Genomic DNA, 17,878 nt, shown 5'->3' on the forward strand with positions numbered 1-17,878 from the left:
CTCCAGCGCCCATCAAGCTCTGTAAGCTATCCATGGATAGCTGTAGCTCATCCCAGACCCGCCGTTTTAGGTAGCAGCTCGACCCTTGCACCCCGAAAAAACATCCAATCGCAACAGGCTCATGTGATGCCCTTGCCCAAAACCAACCTCCACTCTAAACAGCATGCATATGCATTCGTCTCTCTTCTCGTGTCCCTCTCCTCCAGAAAAGGCATCTGTGCCCTCGCCGTTCTCGCAAAAACCCTCACTCGACAGGTCTTCCACAGAATCGCATGCCTCAATAATAGCAGCAGCATCGTTCTAGCCATTCATCTTGTCTTTCCCTTATTCGCTCCTCTCCGCCTCCTCTCGACATACATATCTCTCCTCTCCCTTCAAAACACCACACCAACGAACATCACCAAACCAAACCACACCAACAACCATGGACTTCGCACCCTACCAATCCTCGCCCCCCGAGCACGCCCGCTCCCCAATCTCCTCCCCCCGCGCCTCCGCCGACATCTCCCGCCGCCCCTTCTCCCCCTCCGCAATCGCCTCCTCCGCCCGCAGCCCGCCTCCCCTCCAACACCCTCAACCCCAGCGCGCCTGGAGCGGCGACCTCGACGGCGCCGCCAGCGCCCACGGCGCATTGTCCGGCAGCGGCCTCTGGGGGTTCGGCAGCGGTAGTGCTGGAGGGGGGACGCCCATGCCCGGCGCATATCCCGCCGAGATCAGCGAGTTCGATACGAGTCTGGGCTTGAGGCTGGATTACGAGGCCTGTTTGGCGTATTTGGCGTTTCCGCCTGTTGGGGCTGTTATACTCTTGATTTTGGAGAGGAATAGCGACTACGTCAGGTATGTATATGTGTATATGCTGCTGTGTTTGTTCTGATCTTTGGGAGAGCGCATTGAAACTAACACTGAGTCTGTAGATTCCACGCCTGGCAGTCTGCCCTCCTCTTCACAGCCGTCATGGTCTTCCACGTCCTATTATCTTGGTCTTCGTTCCTAAGCTGGATCATCTTCATCGCCGACCTTGTCCTGATCGGATTCCTCTCCTTCAAAGCATATCAAGACGCAGAGATACTAGACAGGTCAGTATTCCACCCGATCAACATCAAACAATAACCCCAAGACATATAAGCTAACGATCCAATTCACAGGTTCGAGGTTCCCTTCTTCGGAAGGATAGCTAGCAGATTCCTAGACGACGAGTAGAGCATTGCGTACACATTTCCTTTTCTTCTGGTCTGGCGGTTCGGTATGGTTCGGCTGGTTTTGGTTTTTGGCTCTCATTGTATTGATGTCATTGGACCCTGTTTTGATACACGTTCTGTCCCTACTTATACCCCTTCCTCAAGGTCTCTCCAGCTGAGCATGGCCCAATTGAATTGCCCCGTCATATTTCTTATCCCTCCTTGCATATAAATATGTTGAGACGTTTCGAGGGTCCTCATAATTACACCGTTTGCCCTTCACGGGACAAAGTGCTACCTTTTACATGAACATGTATATAAAGTACTTCTAGGCTCGCTCAGTTGAGTGGGTATACATACGGTATAAAGCACATCATCATGTCAATTCGGCATACATTTGCCGTTTTCTATCATTCTTCTTTTTTCCTTGTTCCACTTCAAAACGCCTGCCTCAATGATACAGCTATGCTCATCCTCCCTCACCGATATGTAACGCCCTTGACCTGTCCCTTGAGCGTCGGTTTATCGGCAAAGACCACTTCCTGAATCCCCTCGTTACCGGCGCCAACTTCCAACCACTTGGACAGCAAATCGTTGCTCTCCTTGGGCTTCACCGCAGGATCTCGCGTTCCTACCGTGATGTGCGCAACCTTATTCACGCATTCCCACTTGTTCTCCTCATCGAAAAGACGGACAACAATAGCCATGATACGGTCATCAAAAACAACCTATCAAAAAACGTTAGTTATATGGACCTGAGTTTCACGATGATATATATCAATTTACCCGTTCGAGTAACACGTCGCATCCGCCCATGATAGCATCACCACCACCTGCAGCATCATGAAGCTCGGTATACCGTTTCCACAGCTCCGGGTACTGGGCCGCCGTCGCCTTGTGCATCAGCGTGACGTGGAACTGGCGCTGCACTCTTCTTGTATTCTTGAGCTGCCAGAAGAATCGCGATATTTCTGGACCAACCCCCTTGAATGCCTTGTCAAGGACCCTGTCAATCTGATCTGTTCCCACACGCACAGACATGTACTCGAGCCCCTTCTTCTTTGGCTGTGCCTGCTGCTGCTGTCGCTGTCCTTGCTTGGCGTCTTTCTTGCCACCTCTATCGGGAATGGTATGTTTAAAGTCGGGGGTGTAGCTAAGCGCATACTCCATGGCCTCGTCGAGTTTCTCAGGGCTTGGCACTTCCTTGAGTACGTTTGGCAGAGACAGATGAAGTTCATTGACAAGGGTTTCCAGGTTCACTCTGCTGCCAGCCGTGGGATCCAGATCAATGACCAGGTCGAAGCCTGCGTCCGGGGGAGAATTGGGGTTGCATTCCTCAAATCGCTTGATAAATCCCTCCATGACGTCCAAATATTTATCCTTATCAGTCGCCGCATGGATCGTCTGGTGGTTATCTCCTCGTTCAATGACACGATCTTGAGTGATCCGGCGGATCTCATCAATTGTCTCTTCATCGTGTCGGAAATTCAAGCATACGATTCGTGCTTCCACATTCTGTGCCTTGACATCACCGATAAGCTGCTTTCTCTCATGCCTCTGTGCATTGTTTCGGTCTGCATAAACAACTGGGTGCTCCTTCAACTCATCCATGAGGGCCTTGACAAACCTCGGCGGCCGTCCCTTGCCCGAAATGTTGTCGTTCTGGATGTGGCCCCAGCCAAAAAGATGCTTTAGAGCCAGCGCCAAGGTAGTCTTTCCGCAACCAATGGTGGCGATGGGTGCCAGGATCACATCTTTGGTGACTTCCGACATCACTACACGATCCAAAAGGTCGAGGTTGGCGGCATCTGATCCCTTGATATTTTTGTATGCAAGGAAGTCGTCTCGTAGCTTGATGATGCCGTGATTCTGATTGTAGAGTTTGGACAAATTCGGGTTGGCGACAAGCTGCTTTTTAGCATAGGTGAGATATTCCTCGGTGATTTTGATGTGCTTCTTAAACTTGGGTTGTTTTCCAGAGATCATGGCCTTTGTGCATTCGCGCCACTGTCTGTACATCAAATAAGGCTCTTCGAACTTGAACTTGAAAAACCAGTCCTGGTAGGGCAGTGCAGTATGATTGCGGGACATTTTGCATCGGATGACGAAGCCCTCGACATCGCGACCTGAATATGATCCCGTCTTGGCCACATCCTCCAAGAATGTCTTTACCTCGTTCACATCCTCCATCACCAGCAGATCCGTCTTGATGAACCCCCATTGGTCTGCAAACTCTTGGACTAGGTTGCTTGGGTAGGTTGCAAACTCGGGAAGGTTGAGGTTAATGCCGTGAAGGTAAAGTCCAGCTTTATCATTCTCATAGGCCAGAATATGCTCTTCAAACGAGTCGTCGCAAAGCTCTGCTACAGCGGTGATGTTTCGGGAACGCAGCTCTCGTGCCAGGTCCTCTTTGGTCTTGCCAACGGCAGCCAGCTGCTTCTCCAGTCGAATCTCTCCGGCACGCGCATGGCTAAGCTCGACATCGCTGCGGTCGCCAGTGGAATGCTTGCTGCAAACGAGGAGGGTGTCGTCTTCGAGGCCGGCTACGAAGATGATGCAGCCGTTCTCCTTGAGCGTCAACTCGTACGGCCCCTTTGTATTCTTGAGAACCACGTCCCATTTGGTCTCGTTCACTTCGTTGACATTGAAGAATTTGTCGTAGCCTCTGACTGCAATTTCCGGAACGTTTCTGCTGGTTTTTGTAGTAAACAGGCCGCGGGCATATGTGGGAAGGCCCTTCTTCTTGTAGTCCCAGTCCTGCATCCTCCAAGAGTCGACCTCGATGCCATCTCGAGAGGACTTGATCTTGAAAGTAGTCTTTTTGCAGGAAAATCCACCATGTCGTTTGTCTTTTCGGGCTGCCTCCAGAGCTGAAATCATCTGAGAGACAGCCGACACATCCTGTTCCACATACGGAGCAGCCATCTTTGCTCTTTGGACTTTTTCTGTGTTGATCAACCAGGCTGTTCGAATGACGTAGTTGTAGATGGGCGTAGAAAAGTTGTGAGATATGAAGCCGTAAGACGAATGTCCAATCCGTAGCGCAAAGGTCATACACTGACTTCTTCCTGGCTACTTTGTGCTTCTGGAGCTGATCCACGGCAACGAGAAATGCTTGATGATTCAGCTTTCTACCAGAGCTATGCCGTCGTATTAATACCAGTTCAGCTCGTCTCCCACTTTGATGCAAACAAGGCACACACAGCTACCCTTGCAGTAATATCCTGGCGGCTAGTCGCACCAAACACTGCCCTCTTTTTACTCAGCCCTGTAAGTTTGGTGAGTCAGACGCAGACTAAGCACACAATTACTCCTCACCGAAAGGCTAATATCATGCACTGACCAACCAGAGGCCAGAGGGAGAATCGACCGGGATCTGCTTTGAGTCCTTGAATCGGATCGGATAGTGGCAGAGGTGAAAGTTTCTGGGTTCCTCAGGTGTTGATCTCTTTCAACGCACGATGAATTCTTTTAGCTCTATGTGTGGGGTCAGTGGGCAAGTGCCCGACGCTTGTAGATCGCCTGGTGCCTGCTGAGCCGCTTGGCCTGTAGCGATGGAGCTCAGTAAAAACGCCCGCTACAACGGCCCCTAGCCCTGAGTTACAGCGGCTACACTTCAGCCATTAGGCAGCCCGGGAGCCCAGTCGAATTAATGGATGTCACCTGCATGGTGGGGGAGGGGCAACTCGGAATGCTCAATTTTTCTGGACAAAAATTCTACCCCTCCATAGCTGCCAAATCAAATCCAAGCACCGACCAACAAATATCATCTGCGCAAGTAAAACTTCAATCATTCATCAGGCTACACAGAAAGTCTATAACCGAATACCGCGCACCAGCTTCGATCCAAATATCCCCATGGCGTCGTCAAACCCTTTCCTCCTGGCAGCTGACAACAGCCCCGCGCTGCTGCCTCTTCTTCGAGAAAAGCCCGAGTTGGCATCAGGCCAGGACGAACACGGATACTCGCTTGTCCATGCTGCGGCCAGCTACAACCACCTAGATCTGCTCCGAGCGTTGATCCAGGAATTCAAGGTGGACGTCAACCTCAAGGACGAAGACAACGAGACTGCCCTATTCGTCGTCGAGACTACCGACGCCGCCAAAGCCTTGGTCGATCTAGGTGTAGATGTCTTGCACAGAGGCTTGGAAGGGCTGACAGCAAGAGAAAAGATTGAGGGAGAGGGCGATTTCCCCGAAGTTGCTGTCTATCTAGCTACCGTTGAATCCGAAAAAGCCGGCAAGGAGCTCGAGGCCAGCGCAGCCGAGTTCATGAAGAATGCCCCAGAAGGCATGAAGGTCACAGTTGGCACCATGGACGAGACGCAGGATATCCCTGCCGAGTTCGATCCAGAGTTCCGCCGCAGAATCGAGGAGTTGGCCCAGAGAGAGGACTTTAATACGGCCGAGGGCCAGGCGGATTTGCGCAAGCTGGTGGAGGAGGCCCTTCTTGACCAAGGGTTGTCTGAGGAGCGAAATGTGCGGTCTAAGCAAGCCTAAGCTCCCATCTTTCCTCAGTCCTGACTTTTGGTCTCCCACATGAGAAATTCTCCCGCGCTCTCTGGCGGCCGAAGAAAACTCAATTCGTTGCATCCTCCAAGGATGTTGCGAGAAAAGGTCGTGCCGCTAAGCGCAAACCAAGATTGCGAGGGGCAGCTGGTGACTATGTCGACGAATAGACTCCTTAACCAGCTCGAGGATAGGAATCCTTGCCAACTCAGCTTACAGACTTGCACTTGGGCCGCGGTGCTGTCTGCTTCTGGTGGCGCATATCGCGAGAGATAGGGGTCGATGTCATCCCCGGCCACAACACGAGGGCTCTCCAGTCGGACCAGTGATAGCCACTCGTACATCTCTGTCGCAGAATACTCAAGAGCCTCGCGGTCTCCTTGCGCAAGGATTGTGGAAGGTATCCTGAGGGGTATCTGATAGATTCCAGTATCTTTGGATAGCGTTGGTGAAGATGTCATTTCTGTCGCGTTGAGATCCTGCAATAAATCTACGCTCATAGCTAGTAGTGTGTCAGATCCAATAGATGAAGTTTATATAAATAGGCAAATAACAACATGGAACAATATGAAGAGTACTTGTATGTGCACTTACCAGAGCTAGAGGCGTTGCAGGCGAGCCATGTTACGGGCTGGTTCAATACATTTTTACATGTATACACCAGTCTGTCGAATCCTTTTCTTCCGTGTAGCATGGATTCCTCTCTGAGGTTATATGATACTTCTGTAGGCCTAAATTAGCATCCGGGTATATAAAGAGCAACGGAAAGTTCATTGACGTACTCCATCTGGGTTTAGATCCCCGGTCGCCCTTTTTACCGTAAGGCTTTCCTTCAAGACCAGCGCGTTCATACGTCTCTCTATCGAGATATAGGTCTAGGTTTCCCTCTCGAAGAGTGAATAGATTCCCAATGGTTGTTTTGCCTTCGGAGAGCATCATGATGTTTCCTACGACAGATCAGCTTTGGAGCGCGAAAGGAGATGGGATGCTAGCTCAAGACAAAAGAAACAGACTCACCTAGCTTGATGTACTGAGTAAGAAACTTTGTTTCCAGAACCTGGCCCAGCGTCATGACGACTCTGTAATATGCCGGGGCTTCACGCTCAGTCATCTTCTGGGCAACAGTCTCATAGATGTCTTGAGGAATGATCAAGTCAACCTGGCAATTATTATTATTATTAGCACTACTTCATTCGATGTGATAATTCAGACTCTATGTCAAAGGATTGGCTGACCTTGTGGATAAAGTCGAGATCTGATATCGCCGTCCAAGGCTTGCCTTTACTTGGAATCTGCTTAGGATCAACGTGTCCCATCGTGCCGTACGTGACGAAGCATTTTGGCGACTGATATATCGACGGAGCCTGGTGCAGCATCGCTTGTACAATCAAATACGATGCTCAATTGACGAATTATGCGTATGACGAGAGTGAAATCGGCTCTATAAAACTGCGTGGTCGAGTCTTCAACTGTCGATTTTTAGAGGGAGAAGCTAAGAGTGAGATGGGAGGTACAAGCGACAAAGTACCCGCCTCAAGCCAGTGGCTGCCGCATCCAGCCCGATAAGATGCAGCGATGCTAAATTCATAATTTTTTTCCTCCATCATAGCGGGGCTACATGTCTATTAGACACTCGGCGATGAAATAGAGGCAAATCTCATTCATTCTCTTATTTTTATAGACTTGTGGTAAATATCTCCCGACTGATTAAAAATTGATTCCCTCTTGCTAACTTTATTACTTTGTAGAAAATTCACTTTCCATTGATTTTAAAGAGAGGGCACAAAAAAGTCATATAAGAAACTGCCATTTTCACTTCCATTTTTCTTCACTAGACGGAGGCACATCCCGGCTTCATTCATGATACCCTGAAAGCAACCACATCCCGTTCAACTCATACAAATCAGACGTCAAATTACACTAAGCATAAACTTCACAATGGATTTCCTCATCAAGTTTGCTTCCGAGCACGAGTCCTTTCGAGTACCCGAAATCGAAGCCCTCGCAATCATCGAAAACCTAGATCTCAAAATCAAAGAATACGACCGCGAGGTAAGCCCAAAATCCACCACCACACAACCTCTCTCATCAAAAAACACATCCTCATTCTTCCCTTCTACAGTCTCCATTCTGCGTCGTCCAACTCCCCTCAGTAGACGACGCAAAGAAGCTCCTCCGGCGCTCCGTCCTCGCCCACTCAATACACGAGCTCTGGGGAACCGCCAACACCCTCGACGCCCTCCACGAGGTGGTCAAGTCGCAAACCTCCCACCTCTGGCCCAAATACAAAGACTCCTCGTTCAAGTTCGTCGTAGACTCGTTTCAAGGCGCGCACACCAACAAGGAGCGCCTCGCCCTCATCGACACGTTCAGCTACCTCCCCTTCGACGGGCCCATCCGCATGTCCAACCCAGACGACACATTCACCCTCTTCGAGTTCTGGCCCTTTAACAGCGTCCCCCTGAAAATTCAGCACCCGGATAGCGTTCGCCTGGGCCGCTTCGTCGCTACTTCAGCCCGCGACATCGTCCACAGGTACGACCTCAAGAAGCGCGAGTACATCTCCACCACGAGCATGGACGCAGAGCTCTCCCTCGTCACGGCAAACATCGCCCTCGCCGGCCCGGGGAAGCTCTTCTACGACCCTTTTGTCGGCACGGGGTCCTTCCCCATTGCCTGCGCCCACTTTGGCGCCATCGGCTGGGGCAGCGACATTGACGGCCGTAGCATGCGCGGTGAAGGTAACAAGAAGAAGAGTTTGCCGGGCAACTTTGCCCAGTACGGACTCAAGCCCCAGCTGGGCGGCTTCTTCTCCGCAGACTTGACAAACACGCCCATCAGACGGAGGAGGATCTGGGATGGCATCGTGTGCGATCCTCCATACGGAGTGAGGGAAGGATTAAAAGTCCTGGGGCTGAAGAATCCTGAAAATGCCACATGGCTTATTGAGCTCGGAATAAACGAGTGGGAGTAAGTCTCTCCCTGGAAGAACAAGAGTGAAGATAGAGTTGCCCTAACATTGTCTCGCAGATCACCCGACTACGTCCCTCCAAAGAAGCCATACAGCTTCCTAGCCATGCTCGACGACATCCTCGCCTTCGCCGCAGATACATTAGTCGACAACGGCCGTCTAGCGTTCTGGATGCCCACGGCAAATGACGAAGAGCAAGAGATCCCCGTCCCCACACATCCCTGCCTCGAAGTAGTCGTAGTCTGCGTCCAAGTCTTTAACAAATGTATGCAACTCCATAATCTTTGGCTTTTCACTCCGCTAACAAATTCCTCAGGGTCACGAAGGCTGATAACCTACCGGCGTCTGCCAGATTCCCAAGTGTCAAGCACTGACCTAGAAGCACACGAGAAGAAAAGGCTTGAGGCGGCAGCCGCACACACAGGCACAACAGCAGACGACCTCAACCCGTTTCGACGAGGTTATTTTAGAAAATTTGAGGCTGAATAATAAGACACACACATTATCTGCCAGACTATATGCTGCCCCCTTGGAACAACTCGCATCTCGTAGCTTATTCTCCCCTGCAAATGTCATTTGGTCCCATCTATTTCGTATTGATTTCGTCACGTTATAGCTAACACACAACCTCATGACAGCCAGATATTCATTTCAAACCCGTGCAGTGCATCCCGACATACCTATACTAAACAGCCAGGCTCCTTGCACGCATGCTATGTATCCCGTAGAACACCGCTTCCATAATCGAATCCTCCCAAAAAGTAAAATATGTGAGAGTAAAAGCAAAGACAAAAAAAGAAAGACTTCCCTGTTGATGAGTCCCATAAATCACATCCGCTATTAATCAACAATACGAATATCCTCGCTTGGCATTACCGTGGCATTACCGAAACTCCATGGCACTGAAGCACCCCCTATCAGGAACATGCTTCAGCTCCAGCTGTTGAAACCTGCGCACAGGCCGTTAGTCTTAGTCTCCTCAAGGCGCATTAGAGTAGATGGCTTACTTTTCGCTTTTGGAGTGGAAATATATTCCGCTAATCTCTCCCTTGACCTGGTTGAAACAGATGTAGTAGAAGCCTTCGAAAGAGGCCCCGGTGATTGTTCGGACGCGGTGGTCAGGAACCAAGAAGTGTTCTTTCCACCGCATAAAGATATGGTCTCTTTGCGCAAGGTCAGTGATGGTCACTGGGCCCTTCCGAGCCATCTTCTGGTATGGCCGAAAGGCGCTAAACTTGGACCAATGGCTGAGATCGACTTTGGAATTGGCGCCCCAGTCATCATGCTTGGTAAAGAAGTTATACTTGGTACCGATGATTTCCCCCTCAAAGTAGGTGGTGAGTGTTGGGTGGTCTTCGGTCAATCCTATAAGCAGGGGTCGAAACGGTTAGCTATGACGCAATGTGGAAAATAATCGCCGACAGTGCTCGGGGCGAAACAAACCTTGGATACGCAAGTAGCCGCAGAGGAAAGATTCGCGCAGGTCAACATGTTTGATCTCGACTTGGACCTCGTAGACCTGTCTTTCGGATTGTTGTGTGCCGCGAAACTTGCTCCCGGGTCGGAGGAATGATGATGGTGAGATGGGGATTTTCTGCACATAGTGTAAGCACGCTACATACGCCGAATTATCAATGCAATGGCAGCAGTCTTACTCGTAGGTTTGTGCAGTCAGATGGCATGGGGGGCGAGTCGTATTCATCCTCCTCCTCGAGCCGTTCCAATGAGTCGGGCTCACGTCGGAAGGAGCCCGGATTCTCGACTTGTAAATGTGCAGACAAGGTGGATGACTCCCGGCTTAAGCGATCGGTTGCGGCAGCCCCTTGGTTCTTAAGGTCATCGTCACGTCCACTTGACATGGGAGATGTGGCAACCGTGCCGCTAGATGGTGGTCGGGGAGATGTAGTGTCCATGGGCGAGGCTCCCGCAGACGCCTGACCTTCTATTAACACCGAGTATTCTGTTGCAGGGCCGTCGTGAGATGATTCAGATGAATACGCCGTAGGAGAGGCAATGCTTGTCGCTGAGCTCTGGCTACTCCCCATATCTGAAGCCGGTCGCGTGGCGTCCTGTGCCGGTCGGGGGGATCGAGAGGAGTGTGGTTGGTCCTCAGGACATGTCGGAAAGTTATAGGGAGGAGGAGATGTTTGTTCAGGAGGCGGATTGGAGGATGGGGTCGGCATTGTGAAGATTGTGTATTGTGCTCGACAAACAGCGAGTCGGTCCGTGGCAGGCAAGGCTGGTGCAGGGAGCCGATGGAAGGAAAGAGCAGCGGTGCGCCGCAGAAGAAATGAAGAGTAAAAAAAGACCAGGTCGGTTATCTTGGCCTCTGGGCTGCTCGTCTACCACGATTAGACGATAAGCGAGGATGTCTCAACCGCGCCGCCGTGCTGGGGGTTTGTGGGTTGTCCGAGAGCGGATCGAGCTGCGATGGCGGTGATGGTCCCAGATTGCAGCACAAGTACAGGTAGCACGAGGCCGGGAAGGGGGGATTCAGGGACGGGATGCAGCGTGCATCTCGCAATGGCACACGCTGGAAATTGTCGAGATGATGGAAGACGAGAGGCGGATCAACGGGCACAAGAGGTGATGGGGGATGAATGAGAAAAGCCACAGGACAAGATGAGATGGATGGCTTTTCTTCGGGAGGCAAAGTTGGGCTTTTGGCGTGCTGGATATCGTTGAAGACGGGACGTACCCGGTACTGTCAATAAGCGGCGCCCACTTGGGATGGCCGCAGTACGGGGGACCTGGATTCGATTTCTACGCCCAACTAGAACACGGCGGTGCCGATGAGGGGTACCAGCGCAAAGCAGGTTATTTTGCGTAGCAGATGCTGTACAGTTGAGAAGGGCAATGGTTACCTTACTATACTTCTGTCGGGTTTGGGAGAATTCGGGGCAAAAGCACATGCTTGGGCGATGCCTTGCTCCGTATGTACCAAAGTATCTTGCACACAATGACAGAACTCAGATGGAGATTTGCGGAGGTGCTAGTGGCATTGCAGCGTGGCCAACCGGGGAAACGCTGTAGGTACTAATGCTGTACTTGAATAGCACGGGCTGGGTTGGGCAGCAGGGGAACTTCAGATGGATGTTGGAGTTCTTCCGCATTAGGCAGCTTATGCAGGTATCTAATAGGGGTTACAGAATACAAGTAAATATTGATGAACGGATCAATATCACGCCCATGCTGAATAAAGTCAATTATTTGACAACAAGCAAAACTAAAATACCGTTCTGACTGTCATCAACGCAGCGGTATGTACTTGATGGCTACCAAGCCACAAGGTAAGGGTGTGGATCAATGGCGGAACCATGTGCAGCCAAGTCCCACTCCAGTTCCAAACACGCATGTTATCAGATCATGGCTTGATCAAGATTCAGCAGATGATATTAAAGCAAAGCAAGGGGCCAGCGTGTCGTATTGACATCATGGAGCATGAATCATCCAACGAATTCATCTTTTTCATTGCATAGGTAGCATCATGATATGTGCACTCAAACATCGTACTATAGGCACCTAGGAACTGAATCATGCCAGCCCAAATAGTGCTGACCAAATATAAGACAGAGCCGCGTCTTGATGGGTGGAGGGGAAAAAAGTTACAAGAGACATTTTCCCGAGACGAGACAAATAAGACTTTAACAGTTGTAAGATTGAAATGCCCCATGGGAGGGCCGTTCTAGGGTACCCATACTGACTATATTCCCGATATGCTGATTCATATAATTACCTATGGCTTCCACATGGCTTCCGCATGGCCCTGTTATTGAATCAATAAATTGCTTTTGCATTTCCCCATACGCCACCCTAGACCTGGAATTAATTCTCCCATGCATGTTGTTACCGTGAACACCTTGTGACAATCATGCGCATCGCCGATGCCTCATTGAGGCGACTGGGTATCATAACTCTGCGCTGCCCGTCTCTCCAGCATGCCGATGCCGGCTCAGATTGGTTTAATCTTGAAGTGGAGGGCTATCAGGCTGAAAACAAGGGCCTTCAGGTCCTGCACGAGGTAGTAAAAGACTCGGAGACCCTCGGGGTCGGCTGATTCGGTGACATCAACCAATGATCCAATCTTGGCCGTCTATCGCAGAGGAATCAGTCTCGGTGCTACTGCCATAGTATTCGAAAGACCTTGATGCAAAACAAACCTCAAATGAAATGTGGTCTCCTCCCAATCGGATTTCCAGCTCCTGTCGGCCATCCTTGTTCTTCTGCGGCCACTTGGAATCGTCTTCCTTGATAATCTCGCTCTGCTTGACAATGCGCTTAATCTCTTCGATGACTGCGGAGCTCACACACACTGCAGATGCGTCGTTAGTGTTTCCAGTTCTTCCATCGACAATACTACCAAGTGAAAACCACAAAGGGTAATCCATTTGGTATTGGGTATAGCGCTTCCTTACTTTCTTTTCGAATCAAGCTGTCGTTTCTGTAGTTGGAGTTGTTTGCGTATCTAGCAACTGCGCTGCGACCATCTCCGACAACACGAAAGTCGAATTCTATCGTCCATGTAAGTATCCAGAAGTTGAGCCTCGGCGGATGGCTGTCGAGGTGGTTATCATACCCAAGAATTCGTGACCGAAACGGCCCATGTGGCCCGAGCTGCGCACATAATCAGCAGCTGTAGCAACAACTGGTCAGACACGGTCCATAGGAAGTCACTCACTAGTATCGGATGTAAAATTGGTCGTTTGGGGCCGCCATCGTTGCTGTTGAATGAGGTCTTGTCGAGTTGCCAGGGCTAGATCCAAAGTCGCGAGGCTGCGGCGAAACAAATCCATAGGACAGCTCCGTCACTGGATGGTGGGGCACGGCAGAAATCAATGGGCGGTGAGGCCACGACAGGTACGAAAGCACTGCAATGCGTACGAGTACAAGGGAATAGCTCCATCACGTGAGCCCCCACGCCTCCAACGTGCTGCTTAGTGCCACCTGTAACCAGCGAGCCATCGCCAGTGAAGAGCCAGATTGTCTGAAGCAGACGCAGCCTAACACCTAACAGCAACAACATCCTCCAGACGCCCGCCCGCTCTCCAGACTCTTCGCGGCGACTCTGGCAGCTCGAGCCTTGGAATTGGTGCTGTTGCGACTCTCCGGCACATGGCTCTGGTGAGCTCTGCGATATTCGAAGCTCCTCCCGCTCTCTCTTGAGGCCCCTTATCCTCCCCGCAGCCGCAGCCTCGACGCTGAGCCAGATCTGATCTCTCTCTCTTTCTGCGCCCCGAATTACAATTACAATTACACAGCCGGCTACACCATGTCTGGGTTCCTCGAAAATGCCTACAGCCTGGTGCACCAGGACAATGCCTCGGACGTGCCCTCCCTCTCCGACCTGCGCATGCAGCTGGAAAAGGGCACCGACGAGAGCAAGGTCGACACCATGAAGCGTATCCTGACCATCATGCTCAACGGAGACCCGATGCCGTCACTGCTCATGCACATTATCCGATTCGTCATGCCCTCCAAGTACAAGCCGCTCAAGAAGCTCCTCTACTTTTACTACGAGATATGCCCCAAGCTTGACTCTGCTGGAAAGCTGAAGCAGGAGATGATTCTAGTCTGGTTAGTCAAGCCTATTTATTATCTGCAATTGGCAGGTGTTATGAGCCATTGGAACGAACCTCGAATCGACTGACCATGGTATAGCAATGGTATCCGAAACGATTTGCAGCACCCCAACGAATACATCCGAGGCAACACCCTCCGTTTCCTTTGCAAGCTTAGAGAAGCAGAGCTCATTGAGCCTCTCCTATCTTCAGCGCGATCCTGCCTTGAGCACCGACACGCCTACGTCAGGAAGAATGCAGTCTTTGCGGTCGCCTCCATCTTCCAACACTCACCATCTCTTATTCCCGACGCCGCGGAGCTGATCGCAACCTTTTTGGAGAGCGAGACCGATGCCACATGCAAGAGGAATGCTTTCGCAGCGCTCGCCAGCATCAACCACGATGCCGCCCTTCTATATCTCAGCTCCGTCTTTGACGGAATTCCCAACGCCGAAGAACTGCTGCAATTGGTCGAATTGGAATTTATCCGCAAGGACGCTGTGCAGAACTCCCAGAACAAGGTACGACCCCCTACGCAGCTACTCATAAGGATCTCCTAAGCTAACAGAGATAGGCTCGATATCTGCGATTAATCTTTGACCTCTTGGAAGCCGGCGCATCCACTGTCGTCTACGAGGCGGCGTCATCGCTGACAGCCTTGACCAATAACCCCGTCGCTGTCAAGGCCGCGGCATCCAAGTTTATCGAGCTCAGCATCAAGGAGGCCGACAACAACGTTAAGCTCATTGTCCTTGACCGTGTCGACCAGTTGCGCCAGAAGAACGAGGGTGTCCTAGACGACCTCGTCATGGAGATCCTGCGAGTTCTTAGCAGCACAGACATTGACGTCCGCAAAAAGGCCCTCGAGCTGGCCTTGGCCATGGTCTCTAGCAAGAATGTCGAAGAAGTGGTCCTGCTGTTGAAGAAGGAATTGTCCAAGACGGTTGACCAAGAGTATGAGAAGAACACCGAGTACCGATCTCTCCTAATCCACTCCATCCACCAATGCGCCATCAAATTCTCAGAAGTTGCCGCCAGCGTTGTGGAGCTTCTCATGGACTTTATCGCCGATTTCACAAACACATCTGCTGTTGATGTCATCAACTTCGTTAAGGAGGTCGTCGAGAAGTTCCCTGAGCTCCGAACTACCATTGTGCGCCGTCTTGTATCAACCCTTAGCGAGGTGCGAGCTGGCAAGGTCTATCGTGGTATCCTGTGGATCATTGGAGAGTACTCTCTGGAGGAGAAGGACATTCGAGATGCTTGGAAGGGTATCCGAGCCAGCTTGGGAGAGATCCCCATTGTTGCTTCAGAGCAGAGACTGTTGGAAGAGCAGGATGGCGATGAGAAGAAGGACGACCAGATCAACGGCAATTCGAAGCCCTCTGCGCCAACCGGCTCCCGCAAGGTGCTGGCCGACGGTACATATGCGACTGAGACTGCGCTCACTAGCCAGTCGTCCGCCGCCGCCAAGCTGGAGGCTGTCAAGGCCGCTCAGAAGCCACCCTTGAGACAACTCATCCTGGACGGAGACTACTACCTGTCAACGGTTCTGTCTTCGACGCTGGTGAAGCTGGTCATGCGCCACTCAGAAATCTCAGCCGAGCAGGCACGAACCAATGCCCTCAAGGCCGAGGCCATGCTCATCATGATCTCCATCATCCGTGTTGGCCAGTCTCAGTTTGTCAAGGCGCCCATTGACGAGGATTCTGTTGACCGAATCATGGCCTGTGTGCGCTCCCTTGCCGAGTTCAAGGAGAAGAAGGAGCTGGAAGCAGTGTGGCTCGACGATACCCGCAAGGCATTCCGAGCCATGGTTCAGGTCGAGGAGACCAAGCGGGCCGCGAAGGAGGCTCGTGAGAAGGCCAAGACTGCCATTCAGGTCGACGATGTGATTCCCATTCGTCAGTTGTCCAAGAAGAACGCCTCTGACGGCTTGGATGAAATCGAGATGGACTTGGAGAGGGCAACTGGTGGCGAGGGCGGCGCTGAGGACCTGACATCCAAGCTCAGCCGTGTTGTCCAGCTGACTGGTTTCTCCGATCCCGTGTATGCCGAGGCATACGTCAAGGTCCACCAGTTCGACATCATCCTGGACGTTCTGCTGGTCAACCAGACCACCGACACTCTTCAGAACCTGTCTGTTGAGTTTGCAACCCTGGGCGACCTCAAGGTTGTTGAGCGACCAACCACACAGAACCTGGGCCCCCACGACTTCCACAACGTCCAGTGCACCATCAAGGTCTCGTCAACAGACACGGGCGTCATCTTTGGCAACGTGGTGTACGACGGCGCGCACTCAACCGACACCAACGTTGTCATTCTGAACGACCTACACGTCGACATTATGGACTACATCCAGCCCGCTACCTGCACTGAGACGCAGTTCCGCACCATGTGGACAGAGTTTGAGTGGGAGAACAAGGTCAACATCAACTCCAAGGCCAAGTCACTACGCGAATTCCTGGATCAGCTCATGGCCTGCACGAACATGAACTGCCTGACACCCGAGGCCAGTCTCAAGGGAGACTGCCAGTTCTTGAGCGCAAATCTGTACGCTCGCAGTGTATTTGGTAAGTACAGCTACATCCCCTTTAGATATCATATCCACATGCCCTCTAAACGACTCGTTTACTAACTATTTCCCCCCGCAGGCGAGGATGCACTGGCCAACTTGAGCATCGAAAAGGAAGGAGAGGACGGTCCCATCACAGGCTTCGTGCGCATAAGGAGTAGATCACAAGGCCTGGCCCTTAGCTTAGGCTCACTAAAGGGTCTGAATAAGATTGGCTCAACGGCTTAGACATAGGAACAACCCGATGCCGGAAGGAAGAAAGACTTAAAGATACACAACGCACACACCACCAAAAAAATTTAGATAATCTTACGAATCCCCTTTTTATTATTCTTCTCTCTTTCTTCTTCGCGTATTTTCATGAGGGAATGCTGTCTTCTTCTTTCTCCTATTCGTTTGTAGAACCGGTTAGATGGTGGTTTGTGCGGGGGTGTTTTCTTTGCCTTTTTTTTACCTATATTACTCTATTAGTATCTTTTAACGAGGCAAAAGAAGGGATTCGAGGGTGGGCGGGAGAGTTGGGAATTAAAAAGGAGGGGAACGAATAGGAAGATGCCGTGATGAAAATGCCATAAAGGGGGCGGGTTTAGCTGCGTGTACTGTTTTTGATGTAGGCGGAAATCTTGACAAGCATTTAAAAAAGATATTGTTTTGTTCTCATCTTAAAAGTTTATGACTACCTTGAAAATGGCAGCAAAATATCGATTAAATAGTAGTATTTGTAGCGTTAAAAACCGTAATGAGTAGCTTGTATGCTCCCCCTCCAACAGACAGACCAAAAAAAGTTCTTTAGATACAGGCTGATTTCCCTCCCGTTGCCATTTCTCTCGTCTGTGTCATCCGCTGCTCTTCCTTGCCGTCGTCATCAATATGTACTTTGGCAGAGTGTAGTGTATTTTGTTTGGGGTATAAATAAGAACGTTCTTGTGCAAATGATGAATGGAAATAAAATAAATACTCCGTTGAAACTCCAAGTTCGCAGCGTTGAGAAGAAAAGAAGAAGAAGAAATATGGGGTATTATCCAGACAAGGCCAAAGGAAATAGAATATGTGCGTAAGAGATTAGGAAACTCTCAGGTAGAGAGGA

General features: G+C 50.9%; 8 protein-coding genes across 8 annotated transcripts; 4 read left to right on the top strand and 4 right to left on the bottom strand.

Annotated features, from left to right (window-relative positions):
• Positions 1 to 424: 424 nt before the first annotated feature.
• M431DRAFT_94469 (hypothetical protein) lies at positions 425 to 1,200 on the top strand (the record flags this gene model as incomplete). The annotated part of the gene is made up of 3 exons (XM_024924588.1): positions 425 to 837; positions 915 to 1,076; positions 1,146 to 1,200. 3 exons carry the CDS (start codon positions 425 to 427, stop codon positions 1,198 to 1,200), a joined length of 630 nt encoding a protein of 209 aa, XP_024770435.1.
• Positions 1,201 to 1,657: 457 nt separating this feature from the next.
• M431DRAFT_94486 (hypothetical protein) lies at positions 1,658 to 4,103 on the bottom strand (the record flags this gene model as incomplete). The annotated part of the gene is made up of 2 exons (XM_024924590.1): positions 1,658 to 1,906; positions 1,965 to 4,103. 2 exons carry the CDS (start codon positions 4,101 to 4,103, stop codon positions 1,658 to 1,660), a joined length of 2,388 nt encoding a protein of 795 aa, XP_024770436.1.
• Positions 4,104 to 5,036: 933 nt separating this feature from the next.
• Positions 5,037 to 5,678, top strand: M431DRAFT_94329 (hypothetical protein; the record flags this gene model as incomplete). The annotated part of the gene is made up of 1 exon (XM_024924574.1): positions 5,037 to 5,678. The coding sequence occupies one exon, from the start codon at positions 5,037 to 5,039 to the stop codon at positions 5,676 to 5,678; it is 642 nt and encodes a 213-aa protein (XP_024770437.1).
• Positions 5,310 to 7,063, bottom strand: M431DRAFT_123532 (hypothetical protein; the record flags this gene model as incomplete). Its single annotated transcript, XM_024912198.1, has 5 exons — positions 5,310 to 6,189; positions 6,282 to 6,410; positions 6,470 to 6,634; positions 6,705 to 6,846; positions 6,923 to 7,063. The coding sequence occupies 5 exons, from the start codon at positions 7,061 to 7,063 to the stop codon at positions 5,693 to 5,695; spliced, it is 1,074 nt and encodes a 357-aa protein (XP_024770438.1). The 3' UTR covers positions 5,310 to 5,692.
• A 562-nt stretch (positions 7,064 to 7,625) lies between these two features.
• Positions 7,626 to 9,147, top strand: M431DRAFT_94191 (hypothetical protein; the record flags this gene model as incomplete). The annotated part of the gene is made up of 4 exons (XM_024924560.1): positions 7,626 to 7,739; positions 7,810 to 8,657; positions 8,718 to 8,923; positions 8,975 to 9,147. The coding sequence occupies 4 exons, from the start codon at positions 7,626 to 7,628 to the stop codon at positions 9,145 to 9,147; spliced, it is 1,341 nt and encodes a 446-aa protein (XP_024770439.1).
• A 394-nt stretch (positions 9,148 to 9,541) lies between these two features.
• M431DRAFT_94126 (hypothetical protein) lies at positions 9,542 to 10,841 on the bottom strand (the record flags this gene model as incomplete). The annotated part of the gene is made up of 4 exons (XM_024924554.1): positions 9,542 to 9,608; positions 9,666 to 10,023; positions 10,102 to 10,252; positions 10,314 to 10,841. 4 exons carry the CDS (start codon positions 10,839 to 10,841, stop codon positions 9,542 to 9,544), a joined length of 1,104 nt encoding a protein of 367 aa, XP_024770440.1.
• A 1,460-nt stretch (positions 10,842 to 12,301) lies between these two features.
• Positions 12,302 to 13,408, bottom strand: M431DRAFT_511677 (hypothetical protein). The gene is made up of 5 exons (XM_024919709.1): positions 13,337 to 13,408; positions 13,235 to 13,272; positions 13,074 to 13,169; positions 12,819 to 12,970; positions 12,302 to 12,751 (listed from the first exon to the last, which is right to left on the bottom strand). Exons 1-5 carry the CDS (start codon positions 13,372 to 13,374, stop codon positions 12,611 to 12,613), a joined length of 465 nt encoding a protein of 154 aa, XP_024770441.1. The 5' UTR covers positions 13,375 to 13,408; the 3' UTR covers positions 12,302 to 12,610.
• Positions 13,409 to 13,611: 203 nt separating this feature from the next.
• On the top strand, positions 13,612 to 17,112 carry M431DRAFT_123546 (hypothetical protein). The gene is made up of 4 exons (XM_024912199.1): positions 13,612 to 14,232; positions 14,317 to 14,737; positions 14,791 to 16,789; positions 16,871 to 17,112. Exons 1-4 carry the CDS (start codon positions 13,928 to 13,930, stop codon positions 17,017 to 17,019), a joined length of 2,874 nt encoding a protein of 957 aa, XP_024770442.1. The 5' UTR covers positions 13,612 to 13,927; the 3' UTR covers positions 17,020 to 17,112.
• The last annotated feature ends 766 nt before the right edge of the window (positions 17,113 to 17,878 follow it).

The sequence above is a fragment of the Trichoderma harzianum genome, assembly GCF_003025095.1.
Source record: "Trichoderma harzianum CBS 226.95 unplaced genomic scaffold M431scaffold_13, whole genome shotgun sequence".
NCBI lineage: Eukaryota > Fungi > Ascomycota > Sordariomycetes > Hypocreales > Hypocreaceae > Trichoderma > Trichoderma harzianum.

Coding starts and splice junctions, on each gene's coding strand:
- M431DRAFT_511677 (XM_024919709.1), bottom strand. CDS start 13,374: ATGGCGGCCCCAAACGACCAATTTTACATCCGATACTA. Junction 13,273..13,336: donor CAATTTTACATCCGATACTA/GTGAGTGACTTC, acceptor TTATGTGCGCAG/CTCGGGCCACATGGGCCGTT. Junction 12,752..12,818: donor GAGACCACATTTCATTTGAG/GTTTGTTTTGCA, acceptor CCTCTGCGATAG/ACGGCCAAGATTGGATCATT.
- M431DRAFT_123546 (XM_024912199.1), top strand. CDS start 13,928: ATGTCTGGGTTCCTCGAAAATGCCTACAGCCTGGTGCACCAGGACAAT. Junction 14,233..14,316: donor CAGGAGATGATTCTAGTCTG/GTTAGTCAAGCC, acceptor ACCATGGTATAG/CAATGGTATCCGAAACGATT. Junction 16,790..16,870: donor GTACGCTCGCAGTGTATTTG/GTAAGTACAGCT, acceptor TTCCCCCCGCAG/GCGAGGATGCACTGGCCAAC.